At 36.2% G+C, this 19,848-nt stretch overlaps 3 protein-coding genes across 3 annotated transcripts; 2 read left to right on the plus strand and 1 right to left on the minus strand.

Annotated features, from left to right (window-relative positions):
- The first annotated feature begins 5,245 nt into the window (after positions 1-5,245).
- LOC117920860 lies at positions 5,246-5,989 on the plus strand. The gene has a single exon (XM_034838523.1). The coding sequence runs from the start codon at positions 5,369-5,371 to the stop codon at positions 5,645-5,647; it is 279 nt and encodes a 92-aa protein (XP_034694414.1). The 5' UTR covers positions 5,246-5,368; the 3' UTR covers positions 5,648-5,989.
- Positions 5,990-11,327: 5,338 nt separating this feature from the next.
- On the plus strand, positions 11,328-13,705 carry LOC117920649 (wall-associated receptor kinase-like 20). The gene is made up of 3 exons (XM_034838248.1): positions 11,328-12,105; positions 12,337-12,402; positions 12,639-13,705. Exons 1-3 carry the CDS (start codon positions 11,328-11,330, stop codon positions 13,703-13,705), a joined length of 1,911 nt encoding a protein of 636 aa, XP_034694139.1.
- A 1,031-nt stretch (positions 13,706-14,736) lies between these two features.
- On the minus strand, positions 14,737-19,164 carry LOC117920931 (eukaryotic translation initiation factor 3 subunit G-2-like). The gene is made up of 2 exons (XM_034838633.1): positions 18,756-19,164; positions 14,737-15,516 (listed from the first exon to the last, which is right to left on the minus strand). Exons 1-2 carry the CDS (start codon positions 19,096-19,098, stop codon positions 14,978-14,980), a joined length of 882 nt encoding a protein of 293 aa, XP_034694524.1. The 5' UTR covers positions 19,099-19,164; the 3' UTR covers positions 14,737-14,977.
- Positions 19,165-19,848: the final 684 nt, after the last annotated feature.

The following is a 19,848-nucleotide window of genomic DNA, read 5'->3' on the forward strand; positions in this document are numbered from 1 at the left end:
CAGGAAAAACTGCTCTGAAATTGGAAATTAAGTATCTTGTTGGGAGGTTAGCACATTTGGGATTCTGAAACCCTGCCTAATCATATATTTCTCATTATTCGAATTTAAGTGTGCGAGAAGTACATGGAATACTCCTACCTAATCCACCGAGGCGTAAGTGAATTACATCTTGCTACCACCCACCAGGTCCAGAAGTATAATTAAGAGAGATCAATAAAAGAATTCGTTCTATGATGAAGAGCATCGACAATAGCTTCAGCTACAGAGGTTAATGAGGAGATCACCTAATGAATGCAATCGAATTTAAAATGATACCATCGCATCAAGATAGCTATAAGATTGTAAAAGGAAGAACTAAATCAATTATTAAATGCCTGAGGAATATAATTGAGGCCAGGTATTGTAATAATTGAGCATCATAGTGAGGAATTGTGGATTCAATAATTACTTGATGCAGTACCTGTAAAGATGGTGAATGTCAACAGGTCAATGGTAGCAGCAACAGCACTAGGTTTAGGAAACAGTTTGGGGAAGAACAGAAGTGGAGCCTTTATGATCAAGAATGGTGTTCCATATGCGTAACATACACACTTAAGCAGCAGGAGTAGGATCTCTCCTGGATATGTGGCCATGCTTTGTCAACATGACACCTTGGTAGGATGAGGCTGACTGGAACATGTTTTAAATATCTCTAGTTAGCAAAAAATCCAGTCATCTAGGTATAATAGATCCAAGGTGGGGCAGGACAGGACCATGCACATTCTGAGAGTATTCGATCACACCCTGGATCTATTAGCAGGTGCCTGGCCTCACTCACCCGACAAGCTCAAGGTGGCGTGTCATGAAATGCTAAGATCCATACAGGTACCTAACATACTGTCAGTAATTTGGATGTTCTTGCTAGAGAGGCTCCCTAATCAGGTAGACAATGCCATAAGAAAAGGTGACCAGAACCAACTACACTTGGAGATTTAGGATCACTTCCCATCACTTGGCCCTGCATTAATAGCGATAAATGAAGCGAGAGAACAATGACAAGATGCAAATAGCCAAACAAAATACATAAAGCCAACACTGGAATTTCAGATATAATCAGAAGACATATCCAAGAGAAAGACAATTGACATTTCAAAGTTAGGTACCTGGCACCAGCTCTTCACCTTTGGATCATTGCAGGTCATTTATCACCAAGTCATGTTGCACTTCTCTTCCGCAACATATCTAGGCTGCCAGATTGACATCAAATGGTTGGTTGAATTCAACAAAAATTCAATTGGACAGTGAGAACTTGATTTGTTTGTAGGGAACTATCTGAGTTAGGTTCGGATGCAGGAGTAGGAACTTGGATTTATCTGATTTAAATTATCATGATTGGATTTTATTGAAAACGAGAAATACGATTTTTGGATTTAGAAATCTGATTGACGGTAATAATTTTCAAATATGAGCTCGATCCTTCACAGAAAAAACAAAGTACAATCATTTATTCCCAAGAAAATAATGCATATACGTTGTTGTAGCTACTTGAAAACGATAACCAGGCATCTATTTGTTCTAGGATTATAGCAAATTGTCTATCATTTGATCAATTCTGTCACTTACATTCTTAAATACTTGAAGTATTTGTAGAAACAAAAATAAAAGGAAAATGCTTTACTGATTTATATTGATTATATTTTTTAAAAAAATTAAAGGTTATGGCATTAGTAATTGATGAGAAATTCTACGATAAGGGTGAACCTCTGGTATGGTCACCAAGTGACATGGGAATTTGTACTGGGGGCCTGCTTGTGAAGCCCGTTGGGGTGTGACTTAGGTTAGTGATAAGGATGGATCCATGAAGGTGGATCAAAGGTTTGATCCTAGTTCAATGCTCCCGCGCCTGTTAAAGCAAAGGGAGATTCGATTATTTGAACAATACCCCAATTTCAGTGGGAATCAAAGTAACAGCCACATAGCCAACTTCTCCATGGGAATGGGATCAAGGGTTAAAAAAATTTATTTATAATTTATTTTTAAAAAGGTAGATTTGATTTTTTTCATTTGATATGCTAAAAAATGAAATATATATATATATATATATATATATATATAATTTATTTTATTTTATTTTATATATAATCTAGGTGCTACGAGGAGTAACAAGGTAATGTTAGAATTCATAAAAAATAAAAAATAAAAATAAATGAAAGAATTTTAAAAAACTCAACATCCTAACTTATGTATCATTATCTCAAGCTTCTCCTACTAGGGACAGAGTTGCATGGCATTTATTCGGCTTTTTTTTTTTTTTTTAATAACTTACTTTGTTGTTATTTCTACTTCTCTCCAACCCTCCCCCATATTCCATGCTCTTTATATCAAATTATAAACATACAATCCAGAAAACTACAAGTATTACATCCACCTCCCCATGGAATTACTGATAGAGCCAAAACAGACCATGAGGTCCCATTCTATGTATATCTGGAAAAGCAATCATGGATGTATGTAGTATGTACAGAGGAGAGGAAAAGGTCTGTATCTCTATCTATAGCAAAAGAATTAGGTCCAAAACAAGACATGCTCAAAGATTCATAATCTTGTTTCTGACATTCCAACAGCCCACAGTATGGTCGTGTACCTGAACAGGCATGGAGTCATTCCCAGCTAATTGGCTATTAATCAAATGACCATTTTTGTGCATCACGGACCCAGCCCAACCTAAAATTGGCCTGAAGCACACAGGAGTTTCACTGCATCAAGTTTACAAGATCCTTCCACATGATTAACTTTATATGGGTATTTTTCACCAAAGCTTGATGAGCTTGGTTTTTTGTCAAGTTGTCTCAAACAATCAAGTGTATTAGTTTTTTTAACTGATTTAAGTGTTACAATATTTGGACATATTTACTCGCATAGCAGAACTTGAGAACAAAAGGAATTTATGATCTAAAAGTTGTTTTAATGAAATTAAAAGTAAAATAAAGTACAAGAAGAGGATCCAAACAAATATTATATGATCCCTATACTTTATAAGGCTGCCTTTGCAGGGGTAAGTAATGATCAGAATATGATAAATTAAGCACCCTGACATTGGGTGGGTGTATTTGGTTTGGAAGTATCTAACTCAGAAAATAGTTATTCATACCAATGACTAGAAACATTTGTCCTGAAAATGAAATCATCCAATAGAGGCCTGAGCCTGATCTCACACCCACGCCACCCTTATCTATTTAAAAAAAGAAAAAGGAAAAGAAAATGACAAGTGCGCCATCTGGGCTGGGAGCAGGTTTGAGTTCAAGTTCCCTTAATTAGTTTAAATTTTATTTCCAGTGTATTTCCTCAAAGGATGATGCAGCCAAGTGGGCCAATTCATAAGCTCGTTTAAGAATTCATTACATGACACTTTCCTTTCTCCCTTTACAAAAAGTAAAAAGAAAGGTAATACTTACCATTTATTTTTTGTGACACTTGTCACCTGGTCAATGCTTGATTCATCACGCCTTTGAGCAAAACACCAGTGCAGTACTCCATTATCAAGAAGACAAGAGCCCAAAATTATAAAATCCAGAAAGAGAAAGAGACATTAATGATGATTCTCTAATTTAATTAATTAAGAAACTCTAGGTAAGCTATCCCACTCGGTTATTTCAAACCTATTAGCTTTTTCCCAGGGAAGGGAAACTCCTCTCTCACTGTACTGAGCCATCACCTTCAGAACCAGATAAGCTCAAATTTGCATCAATGCTGAAAGATCCAGCACATATTAACTTCTGCAACACTTTAACACATAATCAATATACAGATTTGATTCGTACATTACGAACTAAATTCACGTTCGGAAGATTCGACCAATTCAAGGTTTAGTAACAGGTCATAGAATCATGGCATTAGGAAGATTTGAGGCCCCCCACCCCACCATGAAGATTGTCTATTGATTGAAAGCGGTAGGTGCACATGAATGGCACCTGAAAGCCAACGATATATACATACAAGTTAATGGTTTTTTTTTTTTTAATCTGTATTGCTTTGCCACTTTTAAGTTTCAAAGGGGAAAATAATTAGAATGTGTGACACCAGCTCTCTCCCCTCTTTACCTAACCCCCTAACACATAACTCCAGGCGCACGCAGTATTTGCTTTACCTTGGGAGTCGGGGTGGTATCAATCTCGGCTTTGAAGCTAAAATTTTAAATGGAAATAGAAAGGGACAGAAAATGGATTAATTTCTGACCATTTGATGATTGTAATGATGTAAGTAATGACTTCATCAACCATGGAGACAATGGAGTGGGTATCATATTGAAGCAAGCTAAGCATACCTTTCATGTCAACGGGTCATTTTTTATTTTATTTTTCTCTAAGAGAAAGGGTTATTTTTTTCAACTAGAGGAATTCAAAAACTGGGCACGCGGTTGTGACTGGTCTTATCCTGCGGATGGATATTCTATGGTGTTTGGCATAGACCATGTTGGTCTCATGTCTGGATTTTGAATTGCAGAGATAGGAGAAATAGTTGGCAAACATAGGAAGATAGATACACATGGAAGTTGTTGCACTATCCTTCTCCATGGGTTTACTTGTTTATCTTTTTTTGTTAATCTGGAGACTTTTCGTCATCAGATTAAGCATTAATTGGACCAAAAAAATTTGCAGCTTATTGAAGCATCTTTTATAGCAAGTATTTAATAGTAAAGCAATCATCAGGGGGTCCTTTTGTTATATTCATGAGCATTTTTTGGCTTTTCTTACACACTACCCACACCGGCACACCCTTATCACAAAATCACGTCAAGCCAATACTTAAAATACACTTCCAAAATGTAATCCAAATTACGATATGTCATGGTTTAATTTCTATTTTAGAAAATAGAAGCACATGTATCATTATTGTAGTTCATGTTTCACATCGATGTTATGGACCAACAAGTAAAAAGAATAAGTAAATAATGAATGATATACAAGGAACAAAATAGTGACCAACAATTAAAAAAGAATTAATAAACAATGAATGATGTATAAGGAAGAAAGTAGTGATCTCTTAAGACGAATAGACCGAAACCGACCGATCCTTGTAAAAAACGACAATTATTAAGAAAAAAAAATATTGAATAAATGGTAGCATAAAGAAAAGATTGTAGTGAGATTTGGTGGGATGTAGTAGAGGTGGATGTGGTTTGGATATAGCTATCAGGGTCTTCGTGCGGGTTTGCGTTGAAGTCTCCCTCAGAATCTGCGTGGCTTGGCGTGAGTAGCTGGACTCCAACCCATTTCGCCACCTCATCACCCCCTCCTCCCTCTTTTATACCATTCTTCGACCCCCTCCCTCCTTCATTCAAAACTTAAACTAAACACTCCCTATCTCTCTCTTTCTCTCTCTCTCTCAAATGGAGGGTCTTATTCCTTTCGTGTACAGGGCCATTGTCCAATACAAAAATGGTGGGCAGAGGTCGTGGTTGAGCGAGTCGCCTTCATGTTCATACATACTACTCCCTGGTGATTCCGGCCGCTTCCAGACCTCCGATATCCAACTTTTCCGCTCAGATTATGCTTTCTCCGCTACTTCTCCATCTTCAATGGCTTCTTCCGCCAACGCCAAGATCATGGTCTCCACCGGAATTCAGTCTCCGGCTCGTCGTATGACTTCTCGTCGAGTTGTTACGTGAATGTTGTGCTACCGATGGTACTGTGTGACGCACCTGAGGAAACCCGAAGGCGCGTGACTAGTTGAATATGGTTGGGGTTTGAACTTTGAACCTGTGTATGATAATCTTCTTTTATTTTCTTTAAAAGCTTCTTAGTTTGGGGTTAATAAGCATGCGGAATACCAAAGGAGCCGTACGCTTTGTGTTGTTAGTGTGAAATCAAAGTTACCGATTATAAAAAATCCAAGCTATGTCTCTGTAAATATTGTTGTGATGATTGGGAATATTTGATGTTTTAATGCCCAAAAGGGCCGTGCTGTCTATCAATTGTAAAATTCATTTCGTTTACTTTTTGCTTCCACATTTGAGAATTTGTTGCTAAATATTAAATGAAGTTTCTAGAAGGAGTCCTGGGGTGGTTCAGTGTGGACGCCTTTGGGTTTTAGATATGGAAAAGATTCCCCTAATGCTCACGATTTTTATTTTTTTAAAATCGTGTCGTTTTTCATGATACTTCCCTGGAGGGGCTCCATCCTAATAGATGTGAGAGAAGCTTAGAACGTGGAGAAATGGTCCTACCGCTCACCAACTGGCGAGACATCCGGATGAGGCATGATTTCCAACCTTGAATTTCAAAAGTACATATGAAGATAAATAATTGGGTGTGTACAGTTTTTCAACAACAAAGTAGTCCTCTTTATCTTATAAAATATTCTGCCTAACAGGATGGAGACTTTTGTCATATCAGATGTCATGAAGTTTATTTTATTTCTTATGGTCATTATGATCCGACCCGACGATGCAGGTTTGGCTGGGTCGGGTGAGACAGTGGGTAATGTTTTCTTGCACATTCGCTGCAGGACTCCCCTGTTCTAGTGGGCCGTTTCCATTGAGAACTGCAGGTGTGCCAATGGTATGAAATAATTCATACTTTTTTCTTTTTATAAAGAAAATTGATAAAGGTATTTTTGTTGTGAAAAAAAAAGGGTAAATTTTCATATTTTTAAAAAGTTAAAGGTTGATTTTTAAATTAAAAATCATCTTATCCTTTTTTGGGAAAAGTAGTTTTTACCTATTAATTTGAAAAAAGAAATTAAAAAAATACCCAAATTTTATATATCATATTTATTTTCATCAACTTAAAAATATTTCAAATTACATATAATTTTTTATGAGTTAAATAATTACTTCCTAAAATATTCATTTCGTTTTTTATGTCAATAATACCTATTCACAATTAGATTCCCCAAATGCATAGCACCCATTTCCCATTTTTTGTTTCCAACTCTTATCCATAGTGAAAGATATGATTATAGATGTTTGCATTTCAAACTCTATAAACAAAGGGGTGTAAAAATATTAAAGCGGTTTTCCATTAGTTTATGGTTAAATTGGAAAATAGAGGGAAGTGGAATACGGGATTTTGTAGGAATTAGGGTTTTTTTCTTTTTCTTTTTCTTTTCAGCAATGAATGAGAATAATGATCCTAACATAAATTTTCTTACCTGATGCCATCTAATTAATTATTTTAATATTTTCACAGGGATAAGGATGTAATGGTGTTGACTTAGATGGTGATTTTTTTTCTTTTATTTTTCTTGACGACCAATTATTGCACTCAAGAACTTTACATGTTGAAGAACTTTAAATGAAAAAAGTCAGTCCATTATCTTTATCTTAATCTCTATCTTCTAATAAGAGAAAATGTCAAGAACAATCAAAGTCCTTGACCCAACTTAGCCTTAAATGAAAAAACCTAAAGAGATTTATAAAATATTTTAAAGGAAAACCATTATATACTTGTAAATTATTGGAAAAATAATAATAAATCTTATTTTTGCAAAATTCAAACTCATTTATGTTATCATTCAAAATAGTTCAATATTTAGATGAGATATTTAGATGAGATAGTAATGATTTATACCCAAACTTAAAGGAATCCTCGTGACTTTAAAAGATATGCACAAGGTTAAAAGAAGTCTATACTTATATAGTGTAAAAAACTTTATTTTTTAATCTGATGTGGGATATTACAAATACTCTCCCATGTAGATACAATATCCCATGAGATTGTGAAGTCAAATAAATAGACACCCATCATCAGGGTAAACAAACCCCTATATTAGGATTGGGATTAGATTTAATATCATTTGTAACAATCTATTCTTAACCGTGTGCATATTATCCGTTATGGACTCAAAGGAACCCTCACAGTTTTAAAACGTATCTACATGATTAAAAGATATTTATATTTATTTATGATATCCTACATCGGACAAGGAAAAAAGTTCATGACGTTATATAAGTATGGTCTCTTCTCAACTCCATAAACGTATTTTAAAGTCCTAAATGTTCATTTGCATTTAAAGTGGATAATACTTACATAATTAGGTGTAGATCATTACAAATAGTATCAAAATTGATTCTCAACCCCAATGTGAAGGTTTATTTGGTCATGTAAAAGATGTTAGGGCCAAGCTTGTGAGACACAATAAGGATATTATGTTTACATTGAGAGATATTTCTGATATCTCACATTGGATATAAAAAAATAAAAAATTTGACATTATATAAGTATAAACTCCTACACTATTGAATATAAGTCGAAAGATTTTAAAATATTTTTAAATAAATAAAAATAAAAATGATAAATCTACTTTTTGTCAAATATCTTTAAATGAAATTAGACTTCATCGCTCAAGCTCATTGCATGACTTACAAGCTTTGATGTTGTCTTAATGTATATTAACTACCATACAACACATCAAATCTAACACTTTGTAAGTAAATAGGTGATAAAAAAAAAAAGTAATAAAAATGATGAAAAAAAATAATATTATTATGAGATCAATTTTAATGTCTAGGGCATATTCCTTGAAGTTGCTAAAATCCCTCAACAGATGGTTGAATTTTTATTATATGCTTGGTAGAGACCAGAGACGGAGTGATTGACATCCTCCTTTTATTCCTTCCTGTATTGCTTTTAACTTTTTATAGTCTTTCTTAGTGTTTACTGGCGAAGCTTCCTTAACAAGATTTCGTCCTTTTTATGTCGTCAGAGTAGAATTGTAGTCTTCACAGTTGAGGGGTTGTGATTTGATTGGTTTTCTTGTGAGTCAAGTTTAGATGTTGTTATGTTTCTTTTCAGATAATGACTGCCTATTTGGAAGTTTTTGCCCCTCTGTTACAAAAGCCCATTTTCACTGTAGTTACAACTTCAAAGTAAAATAAAAGCCATAATTTTAAAGGATCTATTATCAAATAAGAAAAAAAAAAAAAAAAAAAGGTGTTTCAGAGAAATACAGGTTTTGTTTGATAATTATTATTTTAAAAAAAAAATAGAAAAATATGTTTCACAAATATTTTTGAATTATTTTTTAAATAAATATAAAAATAATTAAAAAAATTACACATAAAAGCATTTTCAAAACATATTTAAAAACATTTCTAAGTTTTAAATAGACTTTTATTTTATAAAATATTAAAAAATAATTTTAAAAAACACATTTTTGGAAAACACTTTTTAAAGTGAATATTTTTCTTTGTCTTTTATTTGTTAAATTTAATGCTTTCAAAAACTATCTTAAAAAATTATTCTGAAAAACACTTTTTAAAGCGAATATTTTCCCTTTCACTTTTCTTCGTTAAGCTTGTTTGTAAGACAAGGAACTTTCTTAACAAAATAATCCAACATATCGTGAAACATTGTTAACCAAAAAGAAGGTTTGATCAGCTGTCTTTCAAAATGCACTTTGTAAAAGCTTCTATCAAACGTATTTTATATACAATTTTCACCACTCACATTAAAAGAAAAAATCATTTAAATAAGGGAAAGCAGTGGCACTCTAGATTGGCATTGTGACCAAGAACAGGGTATGTGCTACAGTTGGAAGCCATATATGTAACAGGTTGCATGTGATCTGAGGCATCGTAATTGCTGATCTTGGAATATCATTATGCTTTCCAACGAGATGAGAAGCTCGTTTCTGCGGCCACTGCATTGGACTCCCACTGATAAAGCTACGCGTGTAAGCTTGAATCCCAAAAAATTGGATTTGGGAGTGCACAAATTTACATGTTTTCCTCCGTGCTGGGTGATGCACATTGAGATTGTCAATTGGGGAACATCTTCTTGGAAGGCCAAAGGAAGTCTAATATTTCTACGATCCTCCGAGTCGTCGTAGTGGACATAGAATTACTTGTGTCCTGCATTTTTGTTGCGAATCATCCCATCCAATCCTCCAAACGCTTTCACATTATACCTTCTAGTCTTTTCGACGGTTGGGTAATTAATAATTATTTTCTAACTTTTAAAAATATATTTCATCAATTACTTTAATTATTTTTACCAAAATCATTAACAAATGAACTCAAAAGGCTTTTCTAAACTATAAAATTGTTATATTCACCTTCATTAATATTAAGTCATGATATTTAGATTCAAGAAAATGTTATATTTTTTTTACTTACTACTTTAATTATAATATTAACTTATTTTTAGTATGCTTAATAAATCAAATTTAATCATTAAATCATATCAAATTAATAATCAACAACCTAATTTCTAATGGTTACTTTAATTGAAAATTGTTAAAATCTCACAAAAATAACTCCACTCTACTTGGTAAATTTTGTTTTGTTTTTTCACCTTCCACTTTGTTTTTTTAAAAATTAGGGGTTTGTTTAGTAACTATTTTAAAAACAATTCTAAAAAATAGATTTTAAAACTTTTTTCTCTCATTGTTTTGTAAAATAAAAATTCGTTGGAGAACTAAAAATATTTTTAACTTGTTTTTAATGTTTTTAAAAATAATTTTTATGTGTATTATTTTATTTTTAATTATTTTATATATTTGTATAACTATTTTTTAAAATAACCCTTAAAAAACAAGTGAAAATGATATAAAATAATTAAAAGATGTTATCTAAAAAATAAAAAACTATTTTTGGTTATCAAATATATTTTTCTGATTTTTTATTTTAAAGAATAAAAAATCGTTTTTGAAAACACCTACCAAACAATCCTGAGGGATTAATAGATGGGCAAATGGTAGTTTTTGGAACCCATGCCATATCCTTGTTGTTGGTACTTGTGGGTCTGAGAATTATTTCGTTCCTTGATGAACTAAAGCTCCTTTTTGGTCCCATCAATTATTTATTGTAGTTCCTACTACTTGAAGGTCTTGGAACCATGAAAAGGATCCTTCTGCAGATGCATGAATGGGTGAACGGCTGATACCTATTCACTAAATAATATGCATTTTGCCCTCCATCTATTAAATTATATTCGTCACATTGGAAAAAGTGGCATACAAGCATATGCAAGAGCCATCTTGCAGGGACGATGTACTTGTAAAGCACTATGCTAACGATTCCTATTAATTAATTTCTGATTTCTAAACATGAGAATCTCCGGAAGACAACGTTGTCGATCAGTTATGTTCATGTCAACGATTAAGTTGACGAATGTCCACTCCATTCATTAGTCCTCCAAACTAGATATGGAGGGGGACCCTTCAATCTGAAGGGCATGACAAATGCTCCATTGCCCCTTTCCAATGCAATAATATTATTGTCTTTGCGGTATCAGAGGATTGAATGTATCGAAGGAGATAATAATAATAATAGATGGGCGTACTTAAAAGTTCAAACTTAGAACGGAAATCATTCTTACTGCGGGGCAAGCCCATTCTGTCTCTCAATGGAAAAGAATGTGCTTCCTTTGTTGTTGCATGCACTGGCTGTGCTGCTATGCACCAGGGCTGCAATGTGCGCACCACGCTGCGGAGACTGTGGCCGCACTCCTGTGCCTTACCCCCTCAGCACTGGACCTGAGTGCGGTGACCAGTCCTACAAGGTCCGGTGCAATGCAGGCACGCTGTGGTTTGATGCCCTCAGCCAATCTTCCTATGTTATCACGTCAATCAACCCGGGAACTCGACGGATGATCGTCAAACCAGCAAGCCTCCTTGCAAACACTTGCATCACAACCGATATCCAAGTTGGGGGTCTCCAGCTTGACCGCATCTCACCCTACAACATGCCTAGCAGCAACACGATCATGCTGATGAACTGTTCAAATGCAGTGCTGAATTCATCTGTTAATTGCTCGCCAAACAGTATCTGTCATGCCTATATCAGCGAGAATGTGGCGGCGGCTGCGTGTAGGAGTACGGCAAAATGCTGTTGGTTCAAGACTGGGGGGCCAGTGAACGCGTATAAAATCGGTGTTCGTGATGAGGGGTGCATGGCGTATCAGAGTTTTGTAAATTTGGCCACTTCATTGCCAGTGAAGAGGTGGCCAGAGCCCGGGCTGGAGATAGAGTGGGCGTTACCACAAGAGCCAATTTGCAAAATCCCAAAAGATTGCTCGACCTTGTTGAATTCTATGTGTTTGCCAGATGGGGCAATCCTTGGACAGAGGAGGTGCTTCTGCAAAGCCGGGTTCCATTGGGACCCCATCAATGGATTGTGTCAAAGTGAGTAATTAGATTATCGATCCTTCTTTCCAAACCACTCTTTAAGTTTGATCGAAAAGAGCAGCAATATTTTTGTTTAAAAATTTCTTTATTGAGTTTCCCGCCGCAAAGTCGTGGACCATATCTCACGTCTCACCTACTCACTGCAAGCTATTAAATTAGAACAAGTTCCAGTGGATTAATTGCTGTGTTTGCATGACAGTCTTTGATTACAATGCTTCTTCCTTGTAGATTTGAAGTGTGAAAAAGCAAAATCTTGCAAGCACAAAAAGAAGTCACGGACCCCACTCCTTGGAGGTACGCTTTAGCTTCCCCAAAGATCTTCGTTATTTGATTTTGTTTAATGGTCAAAACATTATTCTGTGTTTCCTTACTTGCAAATGATGGATGGTGTCATGAAAATGGTGGACTAATGTTGAAGAGGCAACAACATGTCTGTGTGGAAATGAGCTAATGTTTTGGATAGGAATCCAATTTTGGGTTAAATAATCATAACATGCATGTGTTTCGTTATCCTGAATCTATCTCTTCAGGTGTGGCAGTGGTGGCTGCAATCCTAATCCTGGTCCCAGTTGGAATTCTAGTCTGCAGGCATCGTCAGAACCTTAAGAGAGAAGCCCAGGGGAGCTTAATAAAAAAGCGAGAAGACATGTTAAATGCCAACAACAGTGGTAAAATGGCCAAGATCTTCAGTGGCAAGGAAATAAAAAGGGCAACAAACAACTTCTCCAAAGACAATTTCATAGGCTCTGGTGGCTTCAGTGAGGTCTTCAAGGGCATCCTTGACGACGGGACAGTGACCGCCGTCAAGCGCGCCAAGCTCGGAAACACCAAAGGCACTGATCAAGTTCTGAACGAGGTTCGAATTCTTTGCCAAGTGAACCATCGGTGCCTGGTTCGTCTTCTTGGCTGTTGTGTGGAGCTTGAACAACCTATCATGATATACGAGTACATCCCCAACGGCACCCTCTTTGACCATCTCCATGGGCACCATTCCAGAAAGTGGCCTGCACTCACCTGGCGCCGCCGCCTCTCTATTGCCCTCCAGACTGCTGAAGGCCTTGCTTATCTCCACTCGTCTGCCGTGCCACCCATTTACCATCGGGACGTTAAATCAAGTAACATTTTACTAGATGAAAAGCTTGACGCCAAGGTTTCTGACTTTGGGCTGTCGAGGCTGGCAGTTGTTTCAGAGGCGAATGCGAGTCATATCACTACATGTGCGCAAGGAACCTTAGGTTATCTTGACCCTGAATATTATCGCAACTTTCAACTTACTGACAAGAGTGATGTTTATAGCTTTGGGGTTGTGTTGTTGGAGCTGTTAACCTCCAAGAAAGCTATTGATTTTAACAGAGATGAAGAAGATGTGAACCTTGTGCTGTACATTAAAAAGATTATGAAAGACGAGAAGTTGATGGATGTCATTGATCCGGTGCTTAAAGAAGGAGCTAGCAAGGTGGACATGGAGAGTGTGAAGGCATTGGGGTTGCTGGCAGCAGCATGTTTGGACGATCGAAGGCAGAATCGGCCTTCAATGAAAGAAGCTGCTGAGGAGATTGAGTACATCATTAGCATTATTGAGGTTCCAAAGGAATAATTGTCTGTAATGATGCTGCCATGAATAACTGGTGCCATGATTTTTGGTTAATTCAACCTAAAATTTCACCAAAGACTTCGAAATTAATTTGTAGACTTGCGAATGAGGGTCAGAATCATGAAAGATAGGCTAATCATAAAGTTGGAGATGTGATGGCGTTCTTTCATGGTGCACTTCTCTGCGACCTAAACTTTGGATGAAACCAATAACAATAAGCAGCACATTCACGAGTGCTCCTTTCAATTTTAATCTCAAAAAAGAGGCAAATTCAGGGGAAGGACGCATAATATTATCATTGGACTCGACCAATGCCCTGTCCCCTCCATAATTCTAAAAATGTTAGTTGACACCTCATCTCAGCATCGCTGTATAAGCCTATAAGGTTGACGACTTTAACCGAAGAAGAATCTTTTTGGCTTTTTTGGTTTCATTCGTACGGCATAGGATCCCAAAGGTGAGACACCATCCACTTGCTGACAGGCAAAGAGAAAAGAAGGGGATGTGCATTTATGAACATGAGAAGTGCAACAACCTCCTCTCAATTCCGTAGATCTCATCCATTTTGAGTTTAGGCACTGCCAATACTGAGCGCCGTCGTGATGGCACCCATGCTTCACACTAATGGATGGTCATCAAAAGAGACTCAAGAGAAACCTATAGCCTAGAGGAGAATGGAGATCATCCCCTCCTTCAACATCTGTAATATTAAATTAACTGCAGCCTGTCTAAGCCGTGTGATGACGATTTTCTAAAGACACCTGTAACACATTACCTAAACCAACCATGAACCTGTCACACAAAAGTGATTTTGTGAGTGGACAGGTCGTGGAGATTCCGCAGCAAAATTGAGCTTCTTTTATGTGTAGGACTAGGAGAACCTTAAGCCTTGTAACAAAGGCTAAACTAGGCGTACTCGCTTGTTACCCACCTGCCTGATTTGAACCCATTACATCTCTAATTCATGCCCGTGGTCAAATTGCTTTACACCACATGAGCATGCTGGACAACCAAGACACAGTACTGACAAAAACTTCAAAGAAAGAATTCCAGGAAGAATATTTCCATAATAGAAATTACCTAAGCGTTGCATTACTCTTGCACATTAGACAATTTAGTTGCTGAAACCAGAACAAAACATCCTATCTAAACATGCTACTTCTTCCAGGTCTCCTCCATCGTACATGAACAGAAAACCATTTTCTGCAAGATTTCCAACTGCCTCTGCTATAACAAAATTCTCTAGAGCTACCCTTCATGACAAGAAATATATATCTAGTTCGGTCTTGGTGTGGACCACTCAACTTGCAGGATGAGACTGTCATAACCATATCCATTGAGCTTATTAATAGCTCTCTCAGCATCTTCCCTGTTGACAAAATTGACATACCCAAAACCTCTGCTCAAACCAGTCTTGTGGTCAATGGCAACATAAACACGGGTTAGTGGCCCAAAACGGGTAAATAGCTCACGCAAGTCAGCCTCATGAGTATCCTCTGAGAGATTGCTGACCCGGACAGCATTCTCTTCATTCCTGCGCCTCATATCTGTACCACTGCTTCTATCAGCACCAGCTCTCATGCTTGGTGGAACATATGCACCCTTTGTTACAGAAGCCGCAGCAGTGGGATCTGATCCAGTAGGTTTGTCAATGAAGGCTTCAGGTTGAGGTGCAAGATCCTTATAAGGACACCTGGATGTCCAGTGATCACCCTTCTTCCCACAAGTCCTGCACACCATGAGTACAGCACCTCCTTTTGTAAGCTGTGCCAGGGAATCTCCTCCCACAGTATTGGTTTCCTCTGCTTTGCTACCTATTTTCAGTTCCATCATTGAAATATGTTCAGTAAAAATGTAAAATACCGGCAAAAAGAAAGGGAATATTGAGCCAGTATTGAGGAGGAACTAAGACACTTGATAAGATCAGAAATAGTCCTACAAATTCAGTAGAAAACATATATTTTCCATCAATACTGAACTTTCATTCTCTCAATACAAAAAAACAAATAGAGTGGAAAGTTACAACAGATACACAGAATGACTCAACCCCAAGTGAGGAATTAAAATGACATGGTTTCTATTCATCCTAGAATAGAATTAATGATAAACAATAAGTCTTCTACATAGGGGCTATTCTATGTGGCACATTTTCTGAAAACTAGCAAATTAAGGATTTTGTTCAATCTTAGCTGAAACTGTTAAAAGTAAATCCCTATTTACCAGAGCAATAATACACTAGAAACAAAAAAAAATTGACAGACATACAAGATTAATAGCTATTCACTCTCACATACATCCACTTTGTTGCTGCAAATATTCACTACAATAATATATATATATATATAGGGTGATCTCACGCCTTACAATAATCATCTCTCCTCTGTTTTCCCACTCTAAAAAATTGACCGCCCTAATAATCCCTTATATAAGGTGAAAATAAGAGAAGACTAACACGTGTAGAATACTTAAAAAACACCCCTTTAGAAATTTGCCTAGCAGAGAAATGTGTACAATATAAATAGGCTTCACACAACTCAACTAGTTAGCTAGTCAGGAAATCCAAAACTACCTATATATTAGAATATGGCAAAACAAATATAGTGGCTCTACATCAGCTAAATACAAAATTGAGTCGTTAACAAGAAATGCTGAATCTTAGTTTCTATCTATTCAAAATCAATTTCTAATATGAAGGGAGAAGAACTTCAACAATGGAAATCTTGACTTTCATAACCCAGCATTTCCAATCCACTCTCGACCATTTTGGCCATTCCAATTCCCACATGACACCATGGGTGCATTAGATATCGCACAATTAGTTTACCCTAAAGAACCACTAGGGCAAAGAGACTAAATAAGGCAGGAGATACGCCCCATAAGTTTACCCAAAAGAACGACTAGGACAAAGAGACAAAATAAATAAATAAATAAAGAGATTATGTTCAGTGATAACACCAGATAAAACATAAATTATTTAGTGATGAACTCCATGAAGCTTTCAAAGCATTTTACTTCACCTCCCAACAATGCCATCCTAGACAATATGAAAGAGTCTGGTTCGATCACAAGTAATTTTCCATGGATAGTCTGGTAAGGTTCCACTATGAAAGAATTGCAGAGGAAGCAAAAAATATACTTTTCTTTTTTGTGTGTGGAGATTGTAATCATGCAAAGATCATGAATAACAATTGCTTACAATTAGTTCCTAAGTGACTTGTTATGAGAAGTTTTAGGGTCAGGTTTAATAAAATACATCTCCTAATGATGGGTAATAATGTGATATCTTGTTTCTATCATCAGACTGTGCTTGTATGCATATATTTCTCCTTTGACTCTGTAAAGGGGCATGTGTTAAAGACTTGCAGTAGCATAGACAAGCAAAAAAGTATGCCAGAGTATTACTGATTGAAGATTTCTAATGAAAAGTCGAAAATGAGAGAGGAGTTTGGATGGGTGGGATGAAAATAACATGTTCCTAACTTACTGCACCCTCCTATGAGAATGACCCCAGTTTTTTTTTTTTTTGATAGACAAAGAGAAGAAATCAAATATAAATACGCCAAAACGAGAATGACCCCAGTTTGGAGTGTGCCAGTCTATGAACCCAGCTACAAAATGGGTTCTGCATTTTGCATATGGGTAAGCTCCTAGTGAAGAACTCAACAATACTCTCAGTATTAGACTAATAAAGAAGCAAGGAGTTCACAACATAATATGATAAGAACATGGCGTACTTGAAAATATACTCACTCCTCAAACCGATATGTTAATGCATATTATGAAAATGTGCAAGTGTGTGCATAAATGGATTATGAACTCACCACATAGAAACAAAGATACAATAGTTAAGCATCACCTTAAACCCAAATTATAAAGGAATTGAATAAAATTTAACATTACCAAAATCAATAAATTATCGACATGAATCTCACTAGCACCCTGTTTTATCCAATTAACTTGAATTATTTATATCCATAGGTTTAAGTCCTATAATTACAATAAAGTGCTCTTGGAGCCATCTCAAATAAAAATTCTAAATTTACCTATAAACTGTAAAAATTAAGTCACCAACAACTTCTATTTTCAAATTTTCCATTTTAAGCACATGATATAATGAGAGATGAATGTACATTAGCAGGTGGCTACAGATCTAAGCTTCTGGGTTCATCATTGGAAAGCCTTTATCAAGGACAAAATAAAATACATTTCAGAAAAAAGATTTACTCTCTGGTTTTTTGGAATCTCCCTCAGCCATCTCCACTCCTCTCCAAAGTCTAATCAGAATATGGGAAGAAAATAGAAACCATTCCACCTATTCTCAAACACTTGGCATTTCCTAGGCATCTCCAGGTAAGAACTTGGCTACCATGACCAGAGTGCGTCCAAGGTATATGTGAATCATTCTATGTGAGACAACAATTTCAGAAATACCTCTATCACATAGAACAAAAGCAATAAATCCCTCCTCAGGCTTCAAAATCAAAATCCACATCCCAGCCAAAATCATTAAACTTAATTAATTTCACCTTTGTTCTTTTACTCGTGTGTCAGTCTTACAGTGTCAATTAAGGGGCTTAGACCTTTCATTTTCACGCAGGGAAAGTATAAACTCGGCTAAGAAACGCCCTGTGACACGACAACATTCAGGGACCCTTTAATGCTAAAGTTCCCTTAAGCTTTTAAAAAATATAATAGAAGTACACGCAAATGATATGAGGATCTACAAATCGGCCAGGTATTATTTCTTCATAACAATTAAGGTTTTTCACAACATTAAATAACAAATAAATTAGAACAAAACAATAATATTAAACCAAATACTGGAAAGTATATGAAAGCTTACGGAATACGATCTAGGGTTAGGGTTTCTTCAATTATTAGGGACCTAAGGTTGGAGTTTCTCAGGGACATGTTCAGGGTCTAGGGTTAGGTTTCTTCATCAGTCGCTTATTAGGGTTTAGGGCTTATATAATTAGCGGCATAAAAAACAAACGTTACAACTAAAAAATACCAAAAATATTCAGCAGGACAAATAAAAGAGGGAGAATCGAACCATGAGCCCTAGGCCTCTCGATCAAAATCTCTTCAGTGGAAACCATGGTGAGTCTGCTTCCCACATCTTCGTGGATGGCGTCACCGAATTTAGGCCATGAACGGCGCTCCACGGCTCGCTTACTGAGTCGAGCATTGGCGAGTTTGCGGACCCGAGTTGTGGTGGTGATCTTGACCTTGTCACCATCGTCGTTGAACTTGTACTCGATAACCTTTTTGATGCCGTTGTCGTCGGGCCCAATTACTTGGGGAGGAGGGAGGAGGAAATCGAGGTCCTCAGTGTCGTCCTCCTCCAGCTCTCCCCATCGGACCTTGTTGGGTTGCGGTGCTGCGTCGATCACCATCGATAGGCCTGCTGGTGTGGTCTCTAGTCTATATCGAGGAACTGGGCCACTGCCCTAAGAACTGGGGCTTTCTCTGTATTTTATATTGGCGTCTAACCGACTTTCTGCCTTCACGTGCGTCGGGAAGGAAAACAAATCGTGAAAAGTTTTACAGCCTGTACGCGCTAACCTTAAAATAGTTTCTCATTTTTAGGAAAACTTTTTTTAGCTTAGGAAATAAATTTGATAGAGTTTTAATTAAAATTATTTTGTAAAATTTTATTATAAAAATAAATAATTTTTATAGGACTTTTTTAGTAATTTATTCTTAAAATAATTTTAAAAAATTAATAATGATTTTTAAAAATATTATCAAACATATCCTCAAATTTTAGTGCAATAATCTCCTATCCTCTTTCCTTATATAGGTCATGTTAAATCATTGATGGTTTTGGTGAGGTGGGCCTCTTGGCCGTTCAATAACCTAACGGCTACGGCCAACCTCAGGAATATTCGTTCCAAGAGCACCAAAATATTTTCCCCTTCCCAAGGTTACATACTTCCTTCCATATTTTTTTAAATAGGAAAAAATAATAGTAAGGTATTAAGATCAAACGATTAAAATATTCTTTGGTTGATAAAAATAACTTAAATATAATCTTATATATACAAAAACAGTTTTCAAAAACAATTTTTATGCCAAACATATCACTCTTCTAGTTGTGAGAAAAGGAAAATATTTTTTCGAGACCAAATTTTAACCAAACATCC

This window comes from Vitis riparia, chromosome 8 (assembly GCF_004353265.1).
Source record: "Vitis riparia cultivar Riparia Gloire de Montpellier isolate 1030 chromosome 8, EGFV_Vit.rip_1.0, whole genome shotgun sequence".
In the NCBI taxonomy this organism is placed as follows: Eukaryota; Viridiplantae; Streptophyta; class Magnoliopsida; order Vitales; family Vitaceae; genus Vitis; species Vitis riparia.

Excerpts from the sequence above, each read along its gene's own strand:
- LOC117920860 (XM_034838523.1), top strand. The coding sequence starts at position 5,369 with ATGGAGGGTCTTATTCCTTTCGTGTACAGGGCCATTGTCCAATACAAA.
- LOC117920649 (XM_034838248.1), top strand. The coding sequence starts at position 11,328 with ATGGAAAAGAATGTGCTTCCTTTGTTGTTGCATGCACTGGCTGTGCTG. Across the intron at positions 12,106-12,336 it reads CATCAATGGATTGTGTCAAA|ATTTGAAGTGTGAAAAAGCA; the intron begins GTGAGTAATTAG and ends TCTTCCTTGTAG. Across the intron at positions 12,403-12,638 it reads ACGGACCCCACTCCTTGGAG|GTGTGGCAGTGGTGGCTGCA; the intron begins GTACGCTTTAGC and ends CTATCTCTTCAG.
- LOC117920931 (XM_034838633.1), bottom strand. The coding sequence starts at position 19,098 with ATGGTGATCGACGCAGCACCGCAACCCAACAAGGTCCGATGGGGAGAG. Across the intron at positions 15,517-18,755 it reads CGAGAGGCCTAGGGCTCATG|GTAGCAAAGCAGAGGAAACC; the intron begins GTTCGATTCTCC and ends AACTGAAAATAG.